General features: G+C 40.6%; 1 protein-coding gene across 2 annotated transcripts in view; it reads right to left on the bottom strand.

Moving 5' to 3' along the window:
• Positions 1 to 26,981, bottom strand: part of KCNAB1 (potassium voltage-gated channel subfamily A regulatory beta subunit 1) — a 399,751-nt gene that overhangs the window by 259,296 nt on the left and 113,474 nt on the right. Inside the window, exon 1 of one of the 2 annotated variants that reach the window (XM_007164817.2) lies at positions 17,893 to 18,867. The exons of the other annotated variant lie outside the window; for it this stretch is intronic. Coding sequence (XP_007164879.1) covers positions 17,893 to 18,113 — 221 coding nt within the window. The 5' untranslated portion in view covers positions 18,114 to 18,867. Of the gene's footprint in view, positions 1 to 17,892; positions 18,868 to 26,981 lie in introns of those variants that run through there. 2 annotated transcript variants of the gene reach the window in all.

The following is a 26,981-nucleotide window of genomic DNA, read 5'->3' as shown; positions in this document are numbered from 1 at the left end:
TGTCCCTCCCCCACCTCCCCACTGGTAACCACTAGCTTGTTCTCTATATCTGTGAGTCGGCTTCTGTTTTGTTATATTCAGTAGTTTGTTGTTTTTTTAGATTCCACATACGTGATATCATACAGTATTTGTCCTTCTCTGTCTGACTTATTTCACTTAGCATAATGCCCTTCAAGTCCATCCATGTTGTTGCAACTGGCAAAATTTTGCTTTTTTATGGCTGAGTAGTATTACATTGTATATACATATCACATCTTCTTTAGCCATTCATCTGTTGATGGACACTTAGGTTGTTTCCATGTCTTGGCTATTGTGAATAGAGTGCTGCTATGAACATAGGGGTGCATGTATCTTTTCAAATTAGTGTTTTTGGTTTTTTCAAATATATACACAGGAATGGAATTGCTGGGTCATACAGTAGTTTCGTTTTTTGAGAAAACTCCATCCTGTTTTCTATAGTGGCTGTACCAATTTACATACCCACCAACAGTGTACAAGAGTTTCCTTTTCTCCACATCCTCACCAACATTTGTTATTTGGAGACTTTTTGATGATGGCCATTCTGTCTGTCCACCCTCTTTAAATAGCACCCTCCAGGAGCCTCTGCATCTTGCCATGCTTATCTTCATAGCTGGTCTCACCTCCTGACATGCTAAATGTTTACTTCTCTGTTTCTCTTTCTCCCTCTTCTAAAATGTAAGCTTTTTAAAGGCAAAGACTCCATTTTGCTCACCCCCCTTATCCTCAACACCCAGAGCAGTGCCTGGCACAGAGCAGGTGCTCAGGGCGTGTTTGTTGAATGAATCCATTCATTTGAAATCCCATCAGCCTTAATAGTTAAGGATTATTCTGTACAATACCTACTACTTTGTGGATAATCACAATTACATATGAAAAAGCTTTAATGCCAACTGTTTAATAATGAGACAGATCTGTCCTCTAATTCCTGCTATTTCATGGTTAGAACACTGCACAGTATTTTAATAATAATGTGGTCAGTCACAGCCTCCCTGAGATGGCATCGCTATGCCTTATCTATACGTCTGCACTTTCTTTGGCCTCAGTTCTCCTCCCTCGAGTGGCAGTAACAGCACCAAGACAACTTCAGAGCCCTTAATTTTCTCTTTCTACTTGGCTCTGCACTATGAAACTCAGCTTTCATTTTAATAAAATTCTCTCTTGTCCTAAACAGAAGTGGAAACCATTTAATCATTCTTTTGAGAAATAAGTGTGCTGGTAAGAGGAAATTTTTAACTATATAAATAATTTCTATTCTTCAGAAGGTAGAACAAAAAGAAATAATGAAAATATTTCTAAATAAAAAAAGTTTTCTATTTCCATAAAAATAACTTCTGCCATTCTTAAAACAAATCCACATACAGTTGGCCCTTTGTATCTGCAGGTTCCACATGTACAGATTTACCCAACCACAGATCAAAAATATTCTTTAAAAAATTCCAGAAAGTTCTAAAAAGCTTAACTGAAATTTGCCATATGCTGGCAACTATTTACATAGCATTTACATTGTATTATGTATTATATATGATCTAGAGACGATTAAAGTATATGGGAGGAGGTGTGAGGTTATATGCATACACATACTAGGCCATTATATATAAGGGACTTGAGTATCCTGGGATTTTCATATATGTGGGGGTCCTGGACCCAATCCCCTGTGGATACTGAGGGACACTGTAGTCTCTGCAGGGAAAAGCCTGTACACTAATGTCTCTGTAGCAGGAAGCATTTGTTCTCTTCCTTGTCCTTCTTACTTTGGTTGGCTTGTTTCCCATCTTGAAACAGTGCCTGGATTGTCCTCCCTGTGCAACTTGTCCACTTTCCAAAATGTACACAAAGCAGCAAAGAATCTCAGGCCACAAACTTAGGTGTTTGCAAAATAACAGCATGTTAAAATTTTTCTATAAATTCACTTAATTTCAATTCAGGGACCCCCTCCTGCCAAGCTGAGAGAAGATTTAACTTTCAGATGATACCGGCTCTCTTCTTGCTCTCTCCATGCTGCTGAGGTTGGGCCAAGGTCCCAGTCTTACCCTTCCAGGCATCAAGGAATCCCTCCCATCATTGGTCATCTGTCCACTGTCACCCCAGAGACAACCTTTGTCCCAGACCACACGGTCCTTGACTCTGCTACTTTGATGCCACACAGGTTGCTTCACAGATCTTGGGAGAAGCTGAACCCCTGTCTGGGGACCCAGTCTCTCTGATACCACAGGGCCATTTCCTCTGAGATCCCGTCATGTTCTTTGGATGCTATTAGGGAGCAAGACTCATGGGCTCATAGACCTTCCACTGAACCTCCCATCCAACAGAATCTCAGCTTAATCTGGGAAATGCCTTTGCTCTCAAACCTGACTCTCTTCAACAGACTTAGGTTTGGGGAATCAAAATCACACTTTCTGCAAATAAAAAAGCGTAAGCTACTTGCTCGAATGGAGAAAAGACAGCGGAGAGATGCGGGGAGAAGCCACATATATTAACATCTTACAGTGGATATTGAAAGCCCCCATTGCAACCAAACCAGAAGATCCCTTCTCTGTTCCTGCATCTCAGAAGAAAATGTTGTAGCTCACTGTGGCTGGAGTTATAGCTCACTGTGGCTGGAGTGAACCTGGACTTGGGGTTTCAAAAGAGGCCCTGCGACCTGAACCCCTAAGGAATTCAGGCCCTCAAGCTGCTGTAGCCCTTGAGAAAAGGCCAGAGTGATTGGATATGCCATGAGTAGACTCAGCCAGCTTCATCTGTGCATCATGATGTGTTCAAAATCCACACACTGAAGGAGTTTTGGAATGGGTATCATTTTTTAATTGACCGATATGAACCTGTGAATATTATGTATCGATATAAATAATTTCCCTACAAAGTCTGGTTTCCATGCAGGTATTCTTTTTATGACTTAATCTGTTTACTACCATAAGGATTATAGTTTTATAAACCACCTTGCTGTCATTGTCCCCTTTGCAAAGGATCAAGTGATAACTCGGGAATCACCATCTTATGCAGACTACATTCTTAGCAGAAAACCAACAAAAACAAAGACTCAAGTAGTCCCCACACAATCCTCCCCCCAGGACCCCGCACATAGCTGCACTTTTCTCTTTTGGAAAAAGAGAAACACCGTGCATGGCCGGCGGAGGTTTCTCAAGGAATGTGCATGCTTTATTAGGACAAATGGTTACAAGCATCCATAATCCCTGTCTTTACTCTGTCATTTTAGTTTTCTTTTTTCACATTGTAATCCATGCCATTTTGGGAACCACCTTACATTCTTTTCTGGTACAAGGCTGTGTGTAAGTAGATATAACAGAAATAGTGGGGGACAGCAAGGATAGGTCATGCTCTCCAGTAGCCAAGGTCAAAAGCAAACAGGATTCCTGACTCGAAAAGAGAGAACTCATCATGAATGTGAAGAGGGCAAGTCTGGCAGAGAATGAAGCCTGCAGGGGAAGCCAAGGGAGTTACACTGTAATACAATCCCACAGAAGCCTTAGAAACTGATGAAAACTGGCTCATTAATGCATCCAATTATCCATCCAACAAACTTTTATTGATCATCTGCAGAATGTCAGATACTGTGCTGCAACTGGGGCTGATTAAAATATGAATATTCCAAAAACAAAAGTTTAAAGAAAGATCTATTACAGTGGTATCACCATATGCTCATAGAGCCTCATTCATTCTTGTCCCCTTGTTTTCAATATTATTGACAATTATAATGGATAACAGTTGGTACTTTACATATATTATCTCATGCAATCTTCCAAGCAACCACATAAAGGATTACCAGGTCCTTCTTACAGATACTGGGGCACAGAGAAATTAAGGAATTTGTTAGTAAAGACAAAGCTAGGTACAATCCCACTCCTGGGCATATATCTGGACAAAACTATAATTTGAAAAGATACATGCACCCTTATGTTCATAGCAGTACTATTTACAATAGCCAAGACATGGAAACAACCTAAATGTCCATTGAAAGATGAATGGATAAAGAAGATGTGGCACATATATGTATATATGTAAATACACACATACACACACACACACACACACACAAAACGGCATATTACTCAGCCATAAAAAAGAATGAAATACTGCCATTTGCAGCTACATCAATGGACCTAGAGATTATCATACTAAGCGAAGTAAGTCAGAAAGAGAAGGACAAAGACCATATGTTATCTCTCTAATGACACAAATGAACATATCTACAAAACAGAAACAGACTCACAGATATAGAGAACAGACTTGTGGCTGCAGAGTGGGGGGGGATGAGGGTGGGGGAAGATTGGATTTGGAGTTTGGGACTAGCAGATGCAAACTGTTATATATAGGATGGATAAGCAACAAGGTCCTATTGTATAGCACAAGGAACTATATTCAATATCCTGTAATAAACCATAATGGAAAAGAATATGAAAAAGAATATATATATGTATAACTGAATCACTTTGCTATACACCAGAGACTAACACGACATTGTAAATCAGCTATACTTCAATTAAAAAAAAAAAGACAAAGCTGGGTAAATGAGTGTTACAGTACCTTGAGCTACTGGGCACGCTCCTGCAGAGCTATTCACTGCTAGTACTCCATGCTTTGTGTTTGCAACTTAAACACACACACACACTCACACACACACACACCTTGCTGGACTAAATATGTGTGATGAATATTTGCCAAAAATTCACCTTTAAAATACCTGTTACCTTCTTGAGCTATATATAAATTTACCTACTAAAGACCTGAAGATGTCCTATTCTCCCCTTGAGGAAAACTTCTAATAGTTTGAACTGCCAAAAGTAAGCATAATGGCTGCTGAACCTTCCATCAGCCTGTGGATTCTGGATCAGCCCTGAGCTCCTGTCTATGTGTTCTTTGTACCACTACTCTGCTCCAGGCCTGCCTCTGCCCTGGTTTTCTGGACAGAGTAAAGATGAAGGGCACCAGGCACCTGGACCATTCCATGGCTCATATCAACAAGGGAAAATAGAACCTTGCCCAGAAATGTCACTTGCCCATGTTGGATTCCTTTTAGTCCTGAATCACGACTGGCATAAACAGATGCTGGTCACCATAAGAAAAAATTGGCTGGAAGCTGTCTGAACTTAGAGTTGAAACCTAAAGCTCAATACTTGGGATTGCACAAGAAGTCATTAGGTTGTATTTTTGTGCCTGAGTTGCTGTAACTGAAAATGGGCATAACACTACTTGCTAACCCTTTTCAGAGTTTTGCTCAAGGATAAAGATAATACTAATTAAGCTCTTTCAATCCCTTGCTTGAAATGTCTACGTGAGGCAATAACAAAGTAAGATTTTAGTGGCACAGGATGTTACTCAGACATTTTGGTAATTCGTAGTTGTCCTTTGTCAAACCCTGTCTCCAAGGTATTTTCATCTCAAAGTAGGTATACATCAGGCTAATATCCTTAGCAAGAGTAACAAACAAGAAAAATTATAAACTAACATTTTATGAATGTCTCTACTTCTAAAACTAATCATTATTAAAAGTCAAATGCTTTGATCAATGGTACTGTCACATGATAATATTACTTTCCTGCTAACAAATAAAATTGAAGTACACTTATTAAACTTAACACATTTGCTTCATTAGTGGCCATCAATGACCTGTAATCAAGAAGAATTTATTGGTGGAATAGACATACAGACTTCAACTTGTTTATTTTTCTTTTCTGCTGTCAACATTAACCAATGTTGTCGTTGTATATGCATTAGGAAAATATCTTCTCTGAGTTAGAATACAGACCCTGTTGGCAATAATTTGGAGGGCATCAAGGATAGGTCTGGTTCCTCCCCTTCCTGCCCTCCATGTACTACTAGAGGGGCTTGGTGTTCACTGGTGGCTGTAAGTACACTGTCATGTCAATATAAAGATGGTGCAACTCACTTGAAAATGCATGTGGTATTGTCCAGCCCTGTAAGGAATTCTACAGCAATATGTTCCCATTCCTATTGTAGAATTACTTCCTCCACCATTGCATTCTAACCCATGCTTTGCATCCCAGCTCTATAGTTCAGTGTGGCAGTGCAGTCCAAAATCAGCAAGGTCCCAAAGGGCTCATTTCCTCATTTCCCTCTCACTCAAGTATTGTGTCCCTTAAAGGCTCCAGGAAACAATATCTGGCCATGAGTGAAGGAATTATAACCCAAGGTTGAGTTTTAACTCTTGACTCTTCTGATTTCTGAATTCCAAATTAATCTTTTCTAAGTCACTTTGATCTGCAGCCACTAATATTTCTCTCCAAATCTGATACAATCTGGTACTTATTGCTTGCAGGCCAAGAGAAGGTATACAGATTTAAATGATTTGGCATCAAGAGTGTAATTCTTCAAAGCCCAATATTCTAGGCAGTGATAGAGGAGCTCTGGGTGTTAGAAAGGGATGAAGAGAACTAAGAAGCAACCATCTACCCCTACTGGTATGTGAGACCAAGTTTCACAGAGGAAAATGGCGTGAGAGTTAAAACATTTGAAAATTTGTATCAGAATATGTACAAATTTTATGAATAAGAATAAAAGCATCTTTGTGATTAAAATAAAATGACTGGCCAACCTAATGGCTTCAAGAGAATAATATTTAATAGAAGGGTTCAGAAAAAGAATTTCACCTCCCTGCAAGAAACTCCTACTTTCCTCCTCCCCAACACCACCATTAATTGACAACATTAAGGAGGCGGGGACAGTATGAGTTTTATGGAAAGGTCAAGTTCTATTATATGAGGTGCAAAGAGCCTCACAGATGCATCACATCAGGATGAAAGAGGCGCTGCCATGGCTCACACACCCCAGGTGCTCAGAAGGAGTAAGATTCCATAGCTCACTGATTACAGTCATGAAATTTGGAAGCAGATACATATTTCTGGAGTCATGGGAATTTTAATTACAGCTTGATCTTTATGGCTATCCATTGACTTTTCTATTACTGTCCACTTCCAAATTTGTACTTAGGTCTTGGGATTTAAAAAAAAAAAAAGCAAAAAGGGATATTTCTGGCAGATGTTTCATTAAGGGGCCTAAGAAGCAGAGGAGATTCAGGCAATAGCTGCCATTATGGTAATTGTCAAGGTCAAGATAAAACTGTTTAAACTTTTTCACACTGAAGTTACACACTGTAAATACAAATTTTTATTCTGATTCAAACCTAAGCTGAAGCTGTAGCCTTACACAGAGAAAATCCCCGTGCCCTGCATTTTCCATTACCTCATTATTCCTTCTGGTATCTTGCCTCACCTGAATGAGTCTTAGATGCTAGGGAAAGTAATGAGGATGCAATGCTTGATACTTTGGTTTCCTTTACTCTCCCCTTTTGCATAACATATTTGCATGATACATGTGGTAAGCTGTATAATGGCCCCTGTAAGATGTTCACACCCTAATCTCTGGAAAGTTGTGAATAATATTACTTTACATGGTAAAGGGGACTTTGCAGATGTGATTAAGTTAAAGATTTTGAGATGGGGTGATTATTCCAGATTATCGGGCTGGAACCAATGTTATCTCAGCAGTCCTTATAAGAGGGAGACAGGAGGGTCAAAGTGAGAAAGAGGAGATGTGAGATGTCTCCAGAAGTTGGAGAGATGTGCTTAGAAGATGGAGGAAGGAGCCACAAGCTAAGAAATGCAAGTGGCCTCTGGAAGCTGGAAAAGGTGAGAAAATAATTTCTACCCTGAGGCTTCCAGAAGGAACACAGCCCTACTGACACCGTGATTTTTAGACTTCTGGCTTCCAGAACTGTGAAAGAATACATTTGTGTTGTTTTAAGGCACTAACTTTGTGGTAGTTTGTTTCAGGAGCAATAGGAAACTACTACAGTGTAAAATGCCCAGCTTTGTTTCCTAAAGATACTTGCCGTATCCCCTTCTAAATTACTTCCTGTTTTGATACAGGACCACAGAAAGTGCTGATGAAGCCCTTAGGAAACATCTGGTGGAGTGTGGACTCCTCAGGCAAATATACACTTGCTTCTCTGGTTAAGGAACTATCCTGTGTTTTTATGGACTAAGATATCCAAGCCTCCTGATTTCCAGAAGATTGCTTTTGGAAAAACTGTATTTGAGTATAACTGAAACCTTAAACTTCTTCTTTGGAAATGAAAGATAAGCCACCATTGAGTGAGAAGTTGCATGTTAGACCATGAAGTTCCCAATTCCCACTTTCTATTTGAGTCTCCTTGAGTAGTTTGTTTATTTTCTCTTCATCAGAACGGAACAAGTATGCTTTCCATCAAGATGAAAACCCTCTAGAATCAGATGAAGACATCTTCTGAGCATTTCCAGTCTTTTCATTAAGTGCAAAAACTCCATAATGCAGAAGTGCTTGTTCATGTAGAGGTAGAAAATGGAGAAGGAATGAGTCAAAAGGTGTATTTTCATCAAATGCCTCAGAGGAATTCTTTGCTGATTGAGAGAGAATAGCATTCATTAAAACCATGTTATTTACTCAACTGATTTTTATAATGAGCTTATTGCTGTGGTCTCAGGCCAAAGATACTAACAACAAAAACCGTATAACATAAAAATCAAGTTTAAAGTGGAAATTAATTTCAAAGAACTGGAAAAGAGGGTGCTTTAATAGCATATGTTCTTCAGAGAAAAACTCACTTTTCTTATATAAGAGCTCTGTCAAAGCAGATGGGCTTTGCAGTAGATACAAACTCATCATGGAGAACACTGTGCTTGGAATTTCCTGCGGTTAAGTCCCTTCAGGGGCACTGTCTTGGAAGATGTTGATTACCAATACAATAAACTTCTTCTGTTAATAAAACTAGTCATGCACAGTTGCCTTTACATTTAAACCTGCTCAATTAAAAAAAAACTCTATTTAAGAGTATATCAAAAGGCAAATTAATCATATTACAAGCTGTTAGTTTTTCTACCTGGATATTCAACTGCTATTGAAACCTATAAGTCAGATTTGAAATTTTCATATTTCTTTAACCCAAGAGACTTCAATTGTCACCATTAAAACGTATAGAGCTGATGATCTCCTAAGAGTTGCTACATATCACCAGAGTGATCCTCCATTATTCAAATAAATAGGTTAGAATGTTTAAAAATGTTTCAGAGCAATTTTTTCAAAGATTGGCTCAAAATGTTAAAAATGATTTTTTTCTTCTAAAACAGTAAGCATGACCATGGAATGCAGACAAGGGGACAGAGCATGTTTCTGTTCTAAGGCAATCTTGTGATTCTGTACTGAAAAGTCTAGACCTTTTCTTGGAATTTTATCCAGCTCTGGATGACTTAAAAGAGATGTAGTCATGTTATAGAGGGTTTAGATGAGAGTCACAATTACAGTTGGGAATCAGAAAATGAAATCTAGGAGGAACCATTATAGATATTAGGAGGCTGGGTCATAATAATGGTTTTCAAGTACCAGAAGACTTACAAGGCAGGAAATTATGGCTAGCTCATTTTCCTTTCAGTTGAGTACAGGCCAAGAAGCTTCCAATGCAGCTTGAAAGGAGCTGAGTCGATCGCAAGAAGGAATTTTCTTATGGTGACGTGTTTTTTTTTTTTACTCTTGGATGGTTTAGCAGCAGAACAGTCAGGCCAGGTGAGCAGGTGCTGGAACCAGAATGGGAAGGAATCTCCCTCCCCAAGTGTCAAGTGCCGGAGGTTGGGAGCCTCCGGCACACCACTGTGGTCCCCCTCTTGCCTCACTGCTGTGCCCTTGCTTTCTTGACTCTCAATCTTCTATCATCATTTTCAACCTGACTTTGACTGTTAGGGTCCAGACAATAGACAAGAATTCTAAGAGCCCTCACTTTATTCTTCCTCTGAGGATTTCAGAGCTTAGTAAATGATTCTAACTCTTAGAAAGACAAGCCAAAATTTTTTTCATGACTGCCGTGAAAGGAGATTACACAGTACTTCTTCAGGGGCCTTTACAAGTAGTTGCTGCACAGTGCAAATTGGAAAAACAGGACAGATTTCACATGAGGGCTGGACCAGATGGCCTGTGCAAGGGCTCTCAGAGTCCTCCCTAGTTGTCAATTCCAAGAAAAAAAAAATCACTGCTGGGCTTCTGTTTTTGTTTCCAATCTGAGTAACTGAAAATCAACCTGCAAGGAGGGTTTTTAAATGTATTTTGATTCTGACTCTCAGGAACAAGTTTTCAAAGTAATCTCTCAAAGCATGGAGGAGAGTGAAGTATGTTCAGTGCTGAATGCCCTAAAGAGCATTTCATATCCAGGGTTAATATGTAGCCCTGTCCGATCACCTGTGCCCATGGGTTTGTAGATTTCTTTCTGACACACCATTTATTTAGAAACTGTGACACCAAGCACACTATCATCTGAAAGTTAATTTATGTCCAGCTTCAGAATATGTACAAGTAGAGAGCTGCTGCGGGGGCACTTTGGGGTCCTCACGACTCGGCAGCAGATCAAGAAAGCGGGTCTGGCTCTCTGAGTGCACAGCAGGGCTTTGCCTCTTCTAGAGATAAAAGCTTGAACCGCAGACTGTGCATACGTATAGAAAGGAATTGTCCCTTCTAGAAGCGTTTCATGCACTGTGCTTTTTTCCTGTGTTAAAAAATGGGGCATGATCAAGCAGCTACAGCATAGAAGCTAACAGAGCATAAGGAATCCTGCTCTTGGAGTCAGGACCTGAGTTTGGCCTTGACCCTTTCATCAGCTCCTTGAGTAACTCTAACCAAGGCACTGGTCATTCTGGATAAAGTGATGTGACTGAACTAGATGGAATCTGAAGTTTCCTCAGTGCCAACATCCACTGCTAACTCACTTATTTCTAGTGATTACATAGGATTAAAATTTCTGAATATTGAAATGGAAATTTGAAAGACTTTTTTGGCCTTAATTCCTTCAGTCTCTATCACTCTGTTTTCTAATTCTGAAAAGAGTGGAAAACTGGTTGTAGAAATATTTGTAAGCATACAGCATGATTAATTTGAAACATCAAATCATTTTTTATTATTTCTGATGACTATTTCTCAGAATGGCTTTGAAATCCTTATAAGGGAAAGTATGAATCAATGCTTGTGAATTCAATTCTCATAAAGTGGTATTCTCTCCAAAAAAAAAAAAGTTTTGAAGAATACTCAAAGAAACCAAGAGTCCCATATTTTGATCAGATTCACTGCTCCCAAATCTCATCTGTTCTTGAATTCATATACTAATGATAAACTATGCATTTGATGAAATGAATTTAAAAAATCAAAGTGAAACATGAATCTGACTTTCCTTTTTAATGTAATGGGACTTTTTTTCTTCTTCTGTCAGAACATTTCTCAAATTACCACAAGTGCAAATGTTTACAGAAAATTTTTTTAAAAAAAGAATTTCTATAAAATGAGAGCACTTCTAAAGAGGGTCACTGAATGGATTTGGGACTAAGGGCTCCATCTGTAGCAACCCAATTGAAGATTTCAGCTAGAAGACAAGCTGTTTCTGGAAACACTTTGGATAGATTCCTTCACTTGCATGTGTGCACACACATACACATGCACATATCGTGCACACACACACTTCCAGAATGGCAGAACTGGAACTACGTTTGCCTAACAACTTCCAGGAGGCTCCCTCCCCTCCTACCATTTTCTCACCATCCCATGGATGCCAGACTTCTGGCTGGTGCTTTGCAGAGGTGGAATAAACTCTATGAGACTGAATCAGCAACTAACTTTCGGGAAGGTTTCTCCACCTCCCATTCTCACCATTTTGCTTTGAGGAAGAGAGGAAAGCCCACACCCATGGGTGTAAGTGAAAATGACAATGGCATTCTTTACCCAAGAAAATGACATTTTAAATAACCAAGCTGCTCTCTTCTCTGGACTAAAATCAGATATTTCTATTTGAAACACAGCCACAGAGCTGGCACTTCTCCCCTTCCTCCTCTTCAGCCCACCTATTTCCTCCCACTTTTCCCCATACGGAGGCTCGCAAGCAAACTCACACACACACACACACACACACTCACACACATTCAGTGCCTTTTACGTAATCAGCTGACAAGGTTGATCTTTCACTTCAATTGCTTTGATTCAAAATCTGCCCACCATTCGTGGGAGGTAAAGAACGGTGGATGAGACGTGTGCTTTAATAAACAGGCTAGGGAAGGAAGGGCCTGGGAAAGGCATCTGGTCTGACTCTTTTCTATGCAGTCTTGATTCTCTATAGGAAAATAGTGTTATGGAATTCAACATAAATTCTCTTGTTTCAAACTTACAACTCTTAGATTTCTTTTTAACAGCTGCTAGATTAATTCCTTCTTAATAGAACTTTGTAACCAGATACCTTGTTTAAAAATCTGAAATGGTTCTTCCACTGCTGATGTTCACCTTATGTCTTAATGGGTTGCCTTGACCTCCAATGTATCATATCTGACTTCTCTTTGCCTCTACAAGATGCTCTCTCACCACTTCCCTGTATGAACCCTCTGCCCTACTCCATGATTTCTCAGCACGGCAGGCACAGTCTTTGGACAGGCTATTCCCGCTGCTGCAGTCTGTCTGCTCTCCTCCTCCTTTCTGCTCATTTTGGTATTTCTCCTTTCTCAATATTAAGCTTCCCTGATCTTTCTCATGAAACCTCTCCCTGATTCCTGCAGCCCCTGGTGAATGATGGCTCCTCAAACTACAGCAACCGTTTATCTCTGTATCACTTAACATATGCAGCCTTTTTGTGTAGATATCTAGCCACACTAAACTGTAAACAACCAAGAGAGGAACCACCCAAGAGAGGACTCTTTGTACCCACAGCATTTCACATAGTGCCCCACATATGTAGTCATACATTTTCCAGGCATTTATTGAGTAGCTATTATGTGCCAGGTGCCAGGTTAGACTCTGGGGTTACAGAGATGAGCAAAATTCAAACCTCAAGCTGCTACGGACTAATGAGGAAGATATAGATGTAAATGGATAATAGCAACACTACGCAATCAATAATTTCCATATCAGAAGTAAGAATCAGATGCAGTGGAGGCACTAAAGAACAAGTATTTAATGTTATATGAGGTGGAGCCAAGGAAGGTTTCACAGAGAAGGTTAGGCTACAGTTGGGTCTTGGAGGATGCATAGGAGTTTGCCTAACTGTTCAAGTGAGGTAGGAGAATTCCAGGGTAGAAAGACCAGCATGGAAAACGATACAGAGGCATAAAAAACCAAGAAGGTCCAGTGTACTATAAGGAGTCCTCTCTCAAGTAGGTACTTCTGAAACAAGTGGTCAGAGATAAGATAAGAACAAAGAGTGGTGACTGTAAAGCATGATGGAAGCCAGACCATGAAGGACTTCAGGTACCATGTTAGGTAGTCTGGATTTTATCCCCTGAGCTACAGAATGGCACTGAAGAAATTTGGGGATAACGTTGTATCTGAAGTTATCTAATGATGACAACAACCTGATTGCTCTTCAGTGAATGGTTAAAAAAATTGTGAAACATACATACCATGAGTGACTACTCAGCAAGAAGAAGGAATGAACTATTGATACGCACGATTTGGATGAGTCTCAAGAGAGTTATGCAGAATGGAAAAAAGCCAATTCCCAAAATATTATAAACTGTATGATCCCATTTGTATAATGTTCTTGAAACAAATTATAGAGATGGATCAGAGATTAGTTGCTGAGGATTAGGGACTGGGGAGGAGTACGTGGACGTGGCTATAAAGGGGTAGTATGAGGGAGCCTTGTGGTGATGAAGCAATTCTAATGTTTCATGGTGGTGGTGGTTACACAAACTTCTACATGTGGTAAAATTACATAGACATAGAAATATACACACACGTGAATACATGTATAACTGGTAAAATCTGAATAAATTCTGTGGATTGTACCAATGTCAATCTACTAGATTTGATGTTGTGCTATAGTTATACAAGATGTTCCCAGTGGAGAAAACATGACTGCGGGCACGCCAAAATTCCTTGTACTTTTTGTGTGTGTGTGAATTCCTGTGACCTATAATTATTTGAATAAAAGAATTAAATGATGACAAAAGTGGTTAAGTGGATTAACTCCAAAAAAAAAAGAGAAGTTTTCTAGTGGAGTTAGATTATTGCTCAGTTTCCTTCCTGTAAATAATTCTCTTAAGAATTTCAAAGCATGTTTTAGGCAACTATATAACACAAGGTTATACTGATATAATGTATATGTTACAGATAAAATTTTTCTTCATGAAATTGGGTTCATTGATATTCAACTTGTTCTGGAACTAAAGTAACAATTTTAGAATAGGGGAGTAGCTTAGTACAAATGTGCTCAATTCTGAATATCAAAAGCTCTGAGATCATGTCCAACACTAGTAGCTAGATCACTCTAAAAAGTTATTTTAAAAAAACACCCAACCAATCAAACAAGCAAAAACAACCAAACAAATCTGGCTTAACTTGTGTTCTGAGTGATTTGGCTTTCTTAGGATAAAAAGTTCACGTATGTACTTACATTTATGTGATATCTATCATGTATATATATATCATGTATACATCTATCATATAGGGTTGCAGAGTATACATCAAACTCTAACACAGTATGATGAACTCTAATATTAAAAATATATGCAAAACTAAAATAAAGGACCTCTCATGTATTAACAAGGCACAAGTATAAGAAACATAATAGTCCTGTGTTATTTACACACAAGATAGTCCCCAAGATAAATGGTAGGTGGAATCTTGTTCTCTTGCTCTGACAGTGACATGTGAAGAGCAGATTGTTCTAGGGGATTTTTTTTTCTCATCCTCAGCCTTGAAACAATAGTTAATTTTATGCAAGATTCTTGCACAATGCTGATGTGACGGTAATAGTGGCTTTGAGTATTTTATTCTTGCAGAATTCAGATACTTCATACAAGTGTATATTAGTTTTTTCTAAAATCCCAAGTTCATGAGTTCCTGATTAATGGATGGTAATTACAGGCTATGATATGAGCTGTGCTTTAAAAATCATAAGGTATTAAATGAGTAGAAGGCATTCTACTCATTTATCAGGGTTATAGGTAGGTCCTCAATGGCCAGGTAGCACCCTACAACAAGGATGGAACCTGAACGAAGTCCCTGGGATGGCAAACAGGTGGCAGATATGGGCACAATGACTCATGCCCCAAGATGCAACCCTAACTCTGGAACTGAAACAGAGATGGTAACCTCAAAATGGACAAACAGGTTGGCTGAGCTATGACTATGACCCCCCAAAATATGACTTTCATAAGAATATCTCATAGTAGATAATTATTATGTATTTGTGTGTTTTCTTATTCATGGTCTGTTTTCCCAAGAATGCAAGCCCCAAACCTTGTCTGGTTTCTGCACCTTTTAGTACCCAGTTTTAATAGGGTTCCTGACACAGAACAGGTGTTCAGTAAATATTTGTTGACTAAATGAATACCTCTTCACTCCACAACACTGTTTTTTGACCATTATTCAGTGGTAGACACTTTTAAAATTCTGACCAAAGCTATGAACCCTCTCCTCAAAAATACACACAAAAAGACAATATTTTTGATTTTCTATAGGATTCGTGGATCCCAGATTAAATTGTGTGTATGGAAATCATTTTCAAGGATGAGAATATTATTGTAAACACAATTAGCCACTGATTTTAGTTCCTTCAGGCATTCTCCTGATTATTTACCCAAGCCAATTACCTCCCCAACATGATGGCATTATTTTTTATTTTTTGTTATTTGTTACCATTAATAAATAGTCCCTACATGCACATTATATTTTAGTGACATCAATGTCAAAGAAAAAGATAACTCAGCTCATAAAATTATTTCTGTCATTTTTATAAAGTGTATTATAGTTAGTCTCTCTCCTTCCCACTTCTGTCATTCTCTCTTTCTTTCTCCAATCCTAAGAAAGTCTGAGTGTACATTTGGTATAACCTCCTAATCTCTTTCCTAAAGGTCACTCTAAGTAGAATTTGAAAGAGAAAGGGGTCAAGTCACACACACACAAAGCCACCGGCCTGTCATCAATGGAACAATTCAGAATAAGAGGGGGAGTGGAAACAAGGTAACTTGTCCAGTCACCATAAACAACAAATAACTCAAGTTATCCTGAAGACTGCAGATGGCTAGCTTTTTGTCAGAAAAGAGCTGTCTTTAGTTGCCAGTAATGAAAGATGCCCAAGTGAATCTTACACACTGAGCTTTTGGTAAAGAGAGACAATTATCATCTAATCTGAGCTGAGCTGTATTACCAGAGGAAACTTAATGGAAATCTCCTGCCTTCATAAGACCAAACTCTTCCAATACACTGATCCACAAGCAAGTATGAAACTCTGCCACAAGAAATTAAGGGTGTTACTTTTTATTCCTTCTGGTTTACAAAAAGAAAGCTCAAGGTGCTGCTGGAGGCCACAGTTCAAACCACCTCTGCCATCTGCCTTAACCCTGAGTGTCTCGTTCCCAGGGGCCCTGCCCGTGAAGGCAGCAGCTCCTCTCCATCTCCATCTGGCCAGCTGAACTGCATGCAGAGCAACGTCATGGCCACGGGGCAGGGGCTGGGTGTGTGCCACAGAAGCAGCAACAGAAAATGCCAATGCACTCGAGATTGCAGTCCTAGTACCGACCTGTCGTGGGGTCCCATTCTCCACCATGGAAATATCAAGAAAAGCAGAGGTTCTCACACTGATGACACTTCAAGGAATTGCCTGGAGTCAGTTGCTTGCATTGTACTGCAGTTGGGGCAAAGAGCTTTAGCTATAATTTTTAGTGGGTCCATCCACCCCATTCATGGCTTTCTTTCTTAATGGCTCAAAAATATACCAAAACAACTTGGTGTTTTTCAATGAGAAGATTTCCTGTTAAACTCTGCAAAGAAACTTTTTCAAGGACAACTTTTATAGAAATTGGTTTGAATGCTTATTTCAGAAACCTCACATGGGAAACATAGTCTTAGGTGTGCATTATTTTAATTGCATTAAGTTCCTTATATCCTAAAACCTGGTTCCTAACAAAGATGAGGAATAGTTAAATATAAATAATGGACAAAGTCATATCTGCAAACCAGAGTCACCAAAGCCTTTGGGAGATGCAACATAAGCTCTTCTCTACATCCACAAAGACTTTTAGAGACTAGAAGCACAGTAGTTTTAAAGAAATAAAGTCAGGAAGACTCAGCACAAAGCAGATACAATGAGGAGGCAGGAGTCACAGAATTGAATAATGGAATTTTCTACTTATCGAATTTCAGTCATTCCCTATTAAAGAGAACATCAACCATTACCAGGAAGATTTCCAACTCTGGAAAGCAACACAGAGGAAGAGGGAGCTTAAAAATGTATGAGGAAACCAGCGGTATTACAACAATTGACTTTTTCTCCATATTTCACAACAAGGTCTGCATTGTATTTCAAGCAGTAATTTAGGTTTAAGTATGTCAGTGTTCAAACTAACTTACCATTATAGGTGTTTCTTCCCTGCAACAAAACTTCCTTAAAAGCTTTCATATCATTTGTTACCTTGGGCTTTCAAAAGATAAATAATAGAGTACTAGATGGAAACTATTTTTAATAGTATAATCACAGAAACTACAGTCTATACCATAAAATAGGACAAACACATTTGCTCTTGAAAAGCTGCCCTGATCTCAATACCAGTTTCCAGCAGCTGTGTTATTCTCTGCAGACTGGAAGTCATACGGCTCTTAAGGTGTTCGTAACACTTTAAAATATACAAAATGGGCCACAGTTTTTAAATCCTATACATACACAACACAACACAACACAACCACCTTGGGTTTTCCTAAGGAGCTATTTTAAAGACACCTGAGAATTCTAAATTAAGCAGCCCACCAATGAGTAAGTCACTTTTCAAAACCGCTGAACTGTCTCCACTGCACCTGTATAGAACACGGAAACCCGGGGCAGAGAGAATCTTACATCCATACCTATATTTCATGCCAGTCTGCTTTGCGGTGGACTCTTTGAGAGAGATGTGATGCTGAGGGGTGAAGGTCCCCAGGCTGCGTGCGATGATAGCGACCGTGCGGAATTTGGCCCGGGCTGCGTTCACCACATTGGGGGCGGTGGAGCTCTGCTTGCTCAGGAGTCGCTCCTCGCCATTCCGACTCTTCAAATTATGCTCTGTGCAGGCTATGGAGACTTGCATTGCTTCCCGGGGCAGTGCACGGTCCCTCTCAGAACCCCGGAACACAAGCAGTCAAGAGAGGTCGAGCAGCTGGGAGGGTCTGCTCGTCTTTTAACCCCTCCTTGCTCCCCCTTCCTCGGGGCAGAGGAGTCCTCGCGGCTGACTTCAGAGCCAGGGAAAGTGGCAGGAGTGGCTGCGGTGCAGGAGAGAGTCCCAGGCACCGAGAGAAGTAAACAGCTAGCCCTGAAGTTGTCACAGCAGCTGGAGCGCAGATCAGGCTGGCAAATCTTCCCGGGCAGTAATCTCGGTTGACTAAACAGCCAAATCCATGTAGTCGGGAGGCTTGGGCAGACGCCTGGAGCTAAGCATTTGTGCTGACTGCACGCAGCCCTGCCAGGAGCCTGTCTGCGGTGTCTGAATGCGGGCTCGCCTCGGGGCGATGGCTCAAATCCACCCAGGCATACCGCAAGATGCGCCGCCAGCACCCTCTGGACCACAGGCAGGATGCTCTACTGGCGCGCTGAGCATCCCAAGAAGCAGCTAATCACAAGCTGCTCCCCCGGAACCAGTGGTCTCCATCCACTCCGGCTGTCAGCTCCCTCCCTGCCCCACTCCGGGAGGTCGTGGGGGCTCCTCAAGACCCCTCCCCACTCATTTTCAGGCGGAAGCCTGGGTCATTGTGTCTGCACCAACACGGGTTAGCAGCTGCACGCAGGAGCAGGAAGGTCCCTTTAAAGAGCTCCTCGCCTTTGTGTGCGACGCGAAGGCAAGAATCACTTCCACCAGACTCTTGCTGTGATAGAAGCTGGAGGGCTGCTCTTAAAGGGGGCTCTGCCCAGGCTCAGACCAAATCCCGAGGCGGCACAACAGCTGGAACCGGGGGAAGGCAGGATGGGGGTGCTCCTGCCACGGAACATGCCAGTGAATGAACACGTGAATACTCTGTGACTGGTTTGTTAAAACACAGCTTGAAATCCCTGTTACTAGCCTTACCAGCGTTTATTTCCCCTTTGCACATTACTTCTTAAGCCGATAAGTTTGAAGTTTACTGAAAAGGCACAGTGCAGACTTTTCAGAGTCAAGTCACCTAACTCACTGCCAAATCTCTTCTGGCTCCCAAAGGAGGGTGAAGGATGGGTGAGGAGGCAGCAATTTGGCACCACCCAGAAGGGGGCTGCACTAGGTAAGCTGCAGGTCCAAGTCACCATCCAGGAAGGTCCAGGCCAGGTGGCTGGAACTGTGTACACTGCCCGCTGGTCATCTATGACCCGTTGGTGAGGACAAGCATTATCCCCAGGGCAGGAGTAGGCAGCAAGACACCTCCTGTCATCTCGGAATGTTCCTGTGAGGCAGGAACATTGCCTGGTTCAGTAGCAGGTGCAAAGCAACTCCTCAGTAAATGCGGTTGAACCAAACTAAGCACCAACTGGCTGATAACAATTTCTCTCTCTGTTTGAAATGCGTAGAAGTCAGACAGTTTTTTTAATAGATGTACTTAGAGTAAAATTGTGCCTTCTGCACAATCAGTTCTCTAAAGGCGGTTTCCAACAGAAACTGCTGTCAAGCAACAAGGAACAGTGTTTAAATCAACAATATTTATGAGCACCATCTCTGTACTAGGCATTAGAGAGAAATATGGAGAAAAAAATATAGCACTATCCTTCTCCTCAAGGAACTGGCAACCTGGATGGGAGGGATAAAACAATCAGTCTTAAAGAGGCTAATTAACAATGTCAGAGGTACATTAGTGTTTAAATGACTGGTACAGACACCAAGTACACTAGAGTTAAGCAGGGGAGTGATTACAGGAGGCTAGAGAAAGTTCCTCATTTCCCTACACTTCTACTGAATCCCAATTAGGTACCTGACTGCTTGTTGCTGGGATACAAAATAGCTTAGATGGAGGCTGGACCTCAAAGAGCTCATGGATGCCCAGGCAGCCCTCATAGACTGCGGGACTTTGCCTGGGACATGAATTTGATTAGCTGGAGAGGAGAAGGTCTGTCTTCCCAGAGATTGGCTGGGGTGAGGAGAACACACACTGTGGCTGTGTCAATGTGATAAATATATATATATATATATATATAGAGAGAGAGAGAGAGAGAGAGAGAGAGAGAGAGAGAGAGAGATGGCAGTTCTGACCACTTCTTCCCAAATTAAGTTGTAGGAATGAAATTTTCAAGTAGGATAGGTACCTGTTTTGAATTCCATTCCAGACATGAATCATAACATCTTATAACCTGCAGGTGAGGTTTAAATTACATTGTGGAATTTCATCCTCTACCTTCCATGCTCTTCCCACTCCTTATTTTAAAAAATAAGTATACTGCCTACTGTTCAGTGGTTAGAAAATAACTTCAGGATGGGGTGAGGGTTGTAGAAAGGGACAAATGAACCTAGGCTTCCTTTTTTTACCCTCAGCTCCAAGGAAGTAGTTCCTGAAGCAAAGCTTTTTTCCCTGGAATAAACAACAGTGGGCTGAGAGGAAGCAGATCATTAGAACTTTTATTTTTTTCATGCTAAACTGGCTCATCGGGGATGATCAATATGAATCAGGAAAAAAGTCAAAGTGAAAAGAGGAAGAAGTGGGAGGATTCAGAATGAACAGCTCAGAAGTGTGGTGGGGGGTGGATAAAGCAGCCTGGGAAGCAAGACGGAGCATGGTGATTACCATAGGGCCAGAGTGGTCAAGAGCCAGTGGCTCTGGCTTAGGTGCTGACTGAGGGGGAGGAGGTGTGGGAAGGCAGCTAAGGGCTGAGGTATGAGAGCTGCCAGTTCTACAGGGAGGAGGGAGAGTTTCAGGGTGTGTGAGGTCTGCACACAGCTAACTGAGTGGCTTTCAGGTTTGCCAAGAACTAGCAGAGCAACACCTGAAAGCATAACCAAGACCAGAACAGGGCCTAGGTTATCAGAATAAAACATGCAAGGCAGAGCACTTCTGAGTCACCTACTCAGCCCCCACAGGACCAAGCAAGGTGCCTTGTTTAGAGCAGGCCCTCACTCTATAAATAATTGAGAGAGGGAGATAAGGAAGCTTAGGGAGGAAAGAGGGAAGAAGGGAGGAAGGAAGGGGTATGGGAAGATGCCAAAATCTTGGATAAACTTGAATCCTTTAAAAAAAAAAAAAAGAAAGAAAGAAGAAGAAAACCCTGCACTTTCTAGTTTTGCACAGGCTGCTCACCTGAAAGGCACCAATAACTGCCCCACATTCATGTCTGCACCTCTTGTGTATAGACAAGTATCCACCTTTAGTACATGCCTCAAAGAGAATCAAAGGACTGAGGCCAGAGGAACGCTCACAGTGCCTCTTTCTGGCTGCCCCCAGTGAGCCTTTCCAGATCTGACCCTACATGGGCTTTCTGACAGCCAGCCAGCAGCTTGGTGACATACCCCAGCTGTGCTCACCCTTCCCAGCATCAGTGCAGCAGTAGGTCTCAGGGGCCCAGAAATTAGATAATGGTTGCTGTGAGAATGCTCATTCCTCCTAAGTTTGTGCTAACGGGCCACATCCCAATTAAGCTGGGAAAATTAAATTTCAAATATGTATCTTTCCATTGTCACACAATAGGATTTGGAGGATTCTCACTATTATTATTTCAGGTTCAAATAAGACACACAAATGATGATATAAATATAGATGTAGGTATAGATATAGATGTAGCTATTGCTATGAATAGAACTGGGCCCTCCCCAAATTCATATGTTGAAGTCCTAACCTCCTAAGTATCTCAGAATGTGACTGTATTAGAGATAGTTTCTTTAAAGAAGTAATTGAGGTAAAATGAGGTCATTACAGTGGGCCCTGATCCAACATGACTGATGTCCTTATAAGAAAAGGAGACTAAGACACTCACAGAGGGAAGATCATGTGAAGATACAGAGAGAAGGAAGCCATCTGCAAACCAAGGAGAGAGGCCTCAGAAGAAATCAACCCTGCTGACACCTTGATCTTGGACTTCTAGCCTCTAGAATTGTGGGAAAAAAAATAGATTTCTGTTGTTTCAGCCACCCAATGTATGGTATTTTCTTATGGCAGTCCTAACAAACTAATACAGCTATAAGTATTGTTTTTATTTTAATTCTTATATTATTGGTCAAGAGAAACTATTGGAATTCTCCAAAGAAATGCTCCTAAAAGTCATTATTAGGCCATGATGGATATCATTATCATGCCACTCTACACATCCTAAGCAAATATTACAAATGTGCTCCAAAGAAGAGTTCCAAATACAACCCATTTATTCCTTTCCACCAAGTCATGAAGCCTCTACATGGTGACTCTTGATACAAGAGGTAGTGGTTTTCAAGGCACTTCTAGTACTTGTTCTTAATGATCTCCTTATTCTGCCAATTTACCCTTTTACGAGCTTGCTTTATCCTGGGCATCCAGAATCGGCAACCTCAGAAATGTCATGAGGCAATGGAGACAGGCCTGCACTGGCGGGCCTAGGCCTTGCTGCAAACCCAGCTCTGTCACTTTGCCTGTGACCTTGGGTGTTATTATCATACCATATGCCTCTGTTCTTTCACCTGAAATAGGAGAGGGTTACGTATTTATTTCCAAGATCCTCTCTTGTGCTATAAGAGTCCCTGAGGTCCTTTTACAGAGAGATGTGGAGGTTGCAAGATTACATAGAGTTGAGTTATCACTTATTCTGCAGTTTTGCCTGGGTCTCAGCTGGTCTCTATTCATTACCTGATATTTGGGATTCTATGGCATTTATGTCAAAGGGTCACTGGGTCATGGTGACAGAGCTGGTTAGGAAGAGACCCAGGCTGCTTAACTTGCACCCTGTCTTCTCATGCTCGTCCGTAGAGTCTTTATGGTTACACGGAAGGACTCTAGGGTGTGGGCTCCATTGGAGCTGGGTGTGAATCCCAGCTCTGCTCTGCCTCTTCTTCCCATGAGCCACTGAGGGGGATGCCTAACCTCCCTGTGCCTGTATCCTCATAGAAAACCAGGGTGCCCGAACACTCGTCTCCAGATGACTGTGGGAATGGCATGACATAGTGTGTGACCCACAGCAGGCACTTGGTAACTGATCAGTATCCATTTCAATTTATTAAAAGCAGGCTTTTGGGAAGTCATTAACCTCCTCCCAAACAAGCTCACCCAGAGACCTCAACAATTACCAATATCAGTGACACTTAACACAGCACTCCCTATGTCCCGGGAACTCTTAGGAACACTTTACATGTATTAGCTCACTTAATCCTCACATATCCCAAGAGGAGGTGCTATGTTATCAACTCCATTCTACAGATGAAAAAACAGGAGACACAGAGAAGTTAAATAACTTGCCCAAGGTGACGCAGGCAGGAAACTGAGACCTGGGATTTACCTCAGGGTAGCCTGCCTCCAGAGACTTGGTTCTTAACCACTGTGCATACTGCTCCTCACTGCGAGGGCTTCCTCTGAGAAGGGCTTTAAATGGTGCCGTTTTATGACTCTAATTTGAAGGAAGTCTTAGTCTTACTATGAGTGAGGGAAAGAAATTCAATATTGAAAGTCAAAAAATTTCAGTACAATTAAATCAGCCATGCTTGGTAGCTTTTGAGTATAACTTTTTATCAACCTTTCAAATACTTCATAATACTTTATTCCTATTACTCAAGAAAAAAAAAATTTCCCAGTTACCTGGCATATTTCTGTTTGATTAATTTCCCACAGATAAAGTCAGAACCAAATGACTTGTGCTGAGTCCACTTAGAACTTATGGTTTATATTCCATTGGAAACCGCAGCCTGTGGGAGCCCAGAAGCATTTAATTATTATGCAGCCAGGCAAAACTGGATTCATTCAAAACAGAAAAGAATCTGTTAATATCTGAAGAATTTTAAACATGCAAATGTACAGATGGCAAGCCACTTTATGTGCCTATTATTTGTGATTAAAAGAGAAATTTTTAGGGTGAGAGTTTCCTATTTATTAGAAATACTTAACACGTGGGTTTGGAAAACAATTTATTACGTTCTGACAAATTGAACCAGCCATGAAAACTAGCACGGGCCCACATGTGCATAGGCACAGGTTTTGGAATAATAGAGAAAGTAAAATTGAGAGGCCAATAGTAGAGAACGTAAAATTGAGAGGCCAATTGAAGACGCAGACCTACTCGAGAACGGACTTGAGGACACGGGGAGGGGGAAGGGTAAGCTGGGACAAAGTGAGAGAGTGGCATGGACATATATACACTACCAAATGTAAAACAGATAGCTAGTGGGAAGCAGACGCATAGCACAGGGAGATCAGCTCAGTGCTTTGTGACCACCTAGAGGGGTGGGATAAGGAGGGTGGGAGGGAGGGAGACGCAAGAGGGAAGAGATATGGGGATATATGTGTATGTATAGCTGATTCACTTTGTTATAAAGCAGAAACTAACACACCATTGTAAAGCAATTATACTCCAATAAAGATGTTAAATAAATAAATAAATAAATGTTACTATGTCCTTGTAAAAAAAGAAAAAAGAAAAAGAAAACACTCAAGGCTATGCTGAATAGAAGAAATTTCCAGATGTCTACCCTTCCGCTTCCCTGGAAGAAAAGTTTCAACAGAGAACCCCTACCAGGAACCCTGAGGACAGGCTCAATACAAATCTTCTCATACTCCAGGCCACAAGTCCAAAACCAAATATAATTAAAGAATAGTTAAGCTTCTCAATGAACACTTAAACTATACCCTCAGCCACTGATAAATATCTCCTTAATTTGAAACTTCTGACACATCAGATGTATCAGCAAGATCCCCAATATTTATCCATCACTTTATACATTCAAGGCAAGGTACCATAGTGCTATAGGAAGCAGGTGTGCAAGAATAAAAAATTCACAGTTCAGACTATTTTGCTCAGGCTTCTTCATGGAAAGTAATTTCTCATAAGCTTGTCTGGAACTTGGATGTAGAGGTGGGAGGAAATAGGGACAGAAGGCCTGTCTATTTTTTTTACAAATGTCATTAGTTGTTCCTAAATTATTAGCCATTAGTATAATTTCTGCCATTGCCTTATAATACAATAAGCTGGTCAGAAATATTTGCCATGTCTTTGGATAAAAGATTTTCCTAAAGAGCTTAACACACAGAGAATTTGTTTTCAAAGATAATTAGAATTATTATACTTCATCCAATTTAAGATACCATTAACCACAAGATACATCATTATTTTGTACACCACTAACATAGAAATTGTGGCCAATTAATTACAACACAATGCTTTTTTTCATCTCTCAAACTTTCAATTTTAAATTTATCAAAAGAGTCTTTTTAGACTTACATTTTTCTGCCCAAAATTTCATTCTTGTACATACATACAAAAGAAAATGTAAGGGCAATAAATTGGTTAAAGTATTCCCAAAATGTATTCACATTCAGATTTTTTTTTTTTCTTTTTTTGGCTGCATTGGGTCTTCGTTGCTGTGTGCAGGCTTCCTCTAGTTGCGGTGAGCGGGGGCTACTTTTCGTGGCGGTGCGTGGGCTTCTCATTGCGATGGCTTCTCTTGTTGTGGAGCACGGGCTCTAGGCACACGGTCTTCAGTAGTTGTGGCTCGCGAGCTCTAGAGCACAGGCTCAGTAGTCGCAGCGCACAGGCTTAGTTGCTCCGCGGCATGTGGGATCTTCCCGGACCAGGGCTCAAACCCATGTCCCCTGCATTGGCAGGCAGATTCTTAACCACTGCGCCATCAGGGAAGCCCTCACATTCAGATTTTGATGCTTCTGGATGTTTTACTCAGAGTCATCAATGTCCACATCTCTCCACACAGTCATCCTTTGTGTTGGTAATGCAGGAATTTTTTAAAAACATGCTCAACTATAGTCTCTGGGAGTTTATTCCAAGCTGTTGACACCTACTCTGAAAGTCACGGTGCACACTTACAGGCATTGACAACCACATCTGGATGGTCACATAGCCAGGAGCAACTAGAGACCAAGTCACTATTTCAGCAAAGGAAAACTATGTGCTTCAAAGAATTGATGATTTCTAAGATAGTTTATTATAGACTCTTATTTTATGGCAATTTAAATCTAAAATACTGTAGAAGGAAGGAAGGGAGGGAGGAGGGAAAGATTTTTGAGCACCCACTATGTGCCAGGCATTGTGCCAAAGGCTTCTACATCCATTATCTCATTCCAGAAGAAAGGAAGAAAAAAAAGCTAGCCTTTGTTAAGCATGTAAGTTAATTGAGCTCTCAACTCAGTGTTCTAAAACTCAGTGGAGTTACATAAGCATTCATCTTCACTCCTCCAAAACTGAGAAGTGAATCAGACTCCAAAAGAGCTTTCCACATAAAGTCACCCTTGCCCAATGGGGCTGAGAAAAATAAGCGAACTGAAGGTCTTTCCAAAAATATGTTAATGGGTAAAAATTCACTTGTTTCAGTTCAAATCTGTTGGTCTTCTTAGGGTGAGAAAAGCCATTATTACACATGTCACTCTACGGCATAATATCTAATATATTTTTATAAAAGATGTATTCTTTCACTTCTTTATTCTGTTCATTTTCAAAGGGAAGATGTCGTAAAAGAGCAGATCTAAGATCCTATGGGATTCTTTCTCATTTAAGTCTTTCCCTGTGGCAGATCACCGGAAGTTCTTGTAGGAGACGCTTCAGGCTTTCATCACACTTAAAATGAAACTCATTTTGGACAATATAAATATCAGGTTCTCACCTTATGCTCCATCAAGGGCTGTATTGTCTGAAGTTTTTATAATTTACATGCATTACTCTTGTAAGTAAAATAAAATAAAAATTTTAAGTTATTTTATCTATTATAAATTTATCACAAATTCAGCTGAGAGGAAACAGTGAGACATGGAAGCGAGAAGGAAAAAAACATCATGCATTTATCCAGACTTCCAATTTTTAAGATTTTTGTCAACAGCATCTTGGT

This window comes from Balaenoptera acutorostrata, chromosome 4 (assembly GCF_949987535.1).
Source record: "Balaenoptera acutorostrata chromosome 4, mBalAcu1.1, whole genome shotgun sequence".
NCBI classification, from domain to species: domain Eukaryota; kingdom Metazoa; phylum Chordata; class Mammalia; order Artiodactyla; family Balaenopteridae; genus Balaenoptera; species Balaenoptera acutorostrata.
This window is presented reverse-complemented; position numbering and strand designations above follow the sequence as displayed.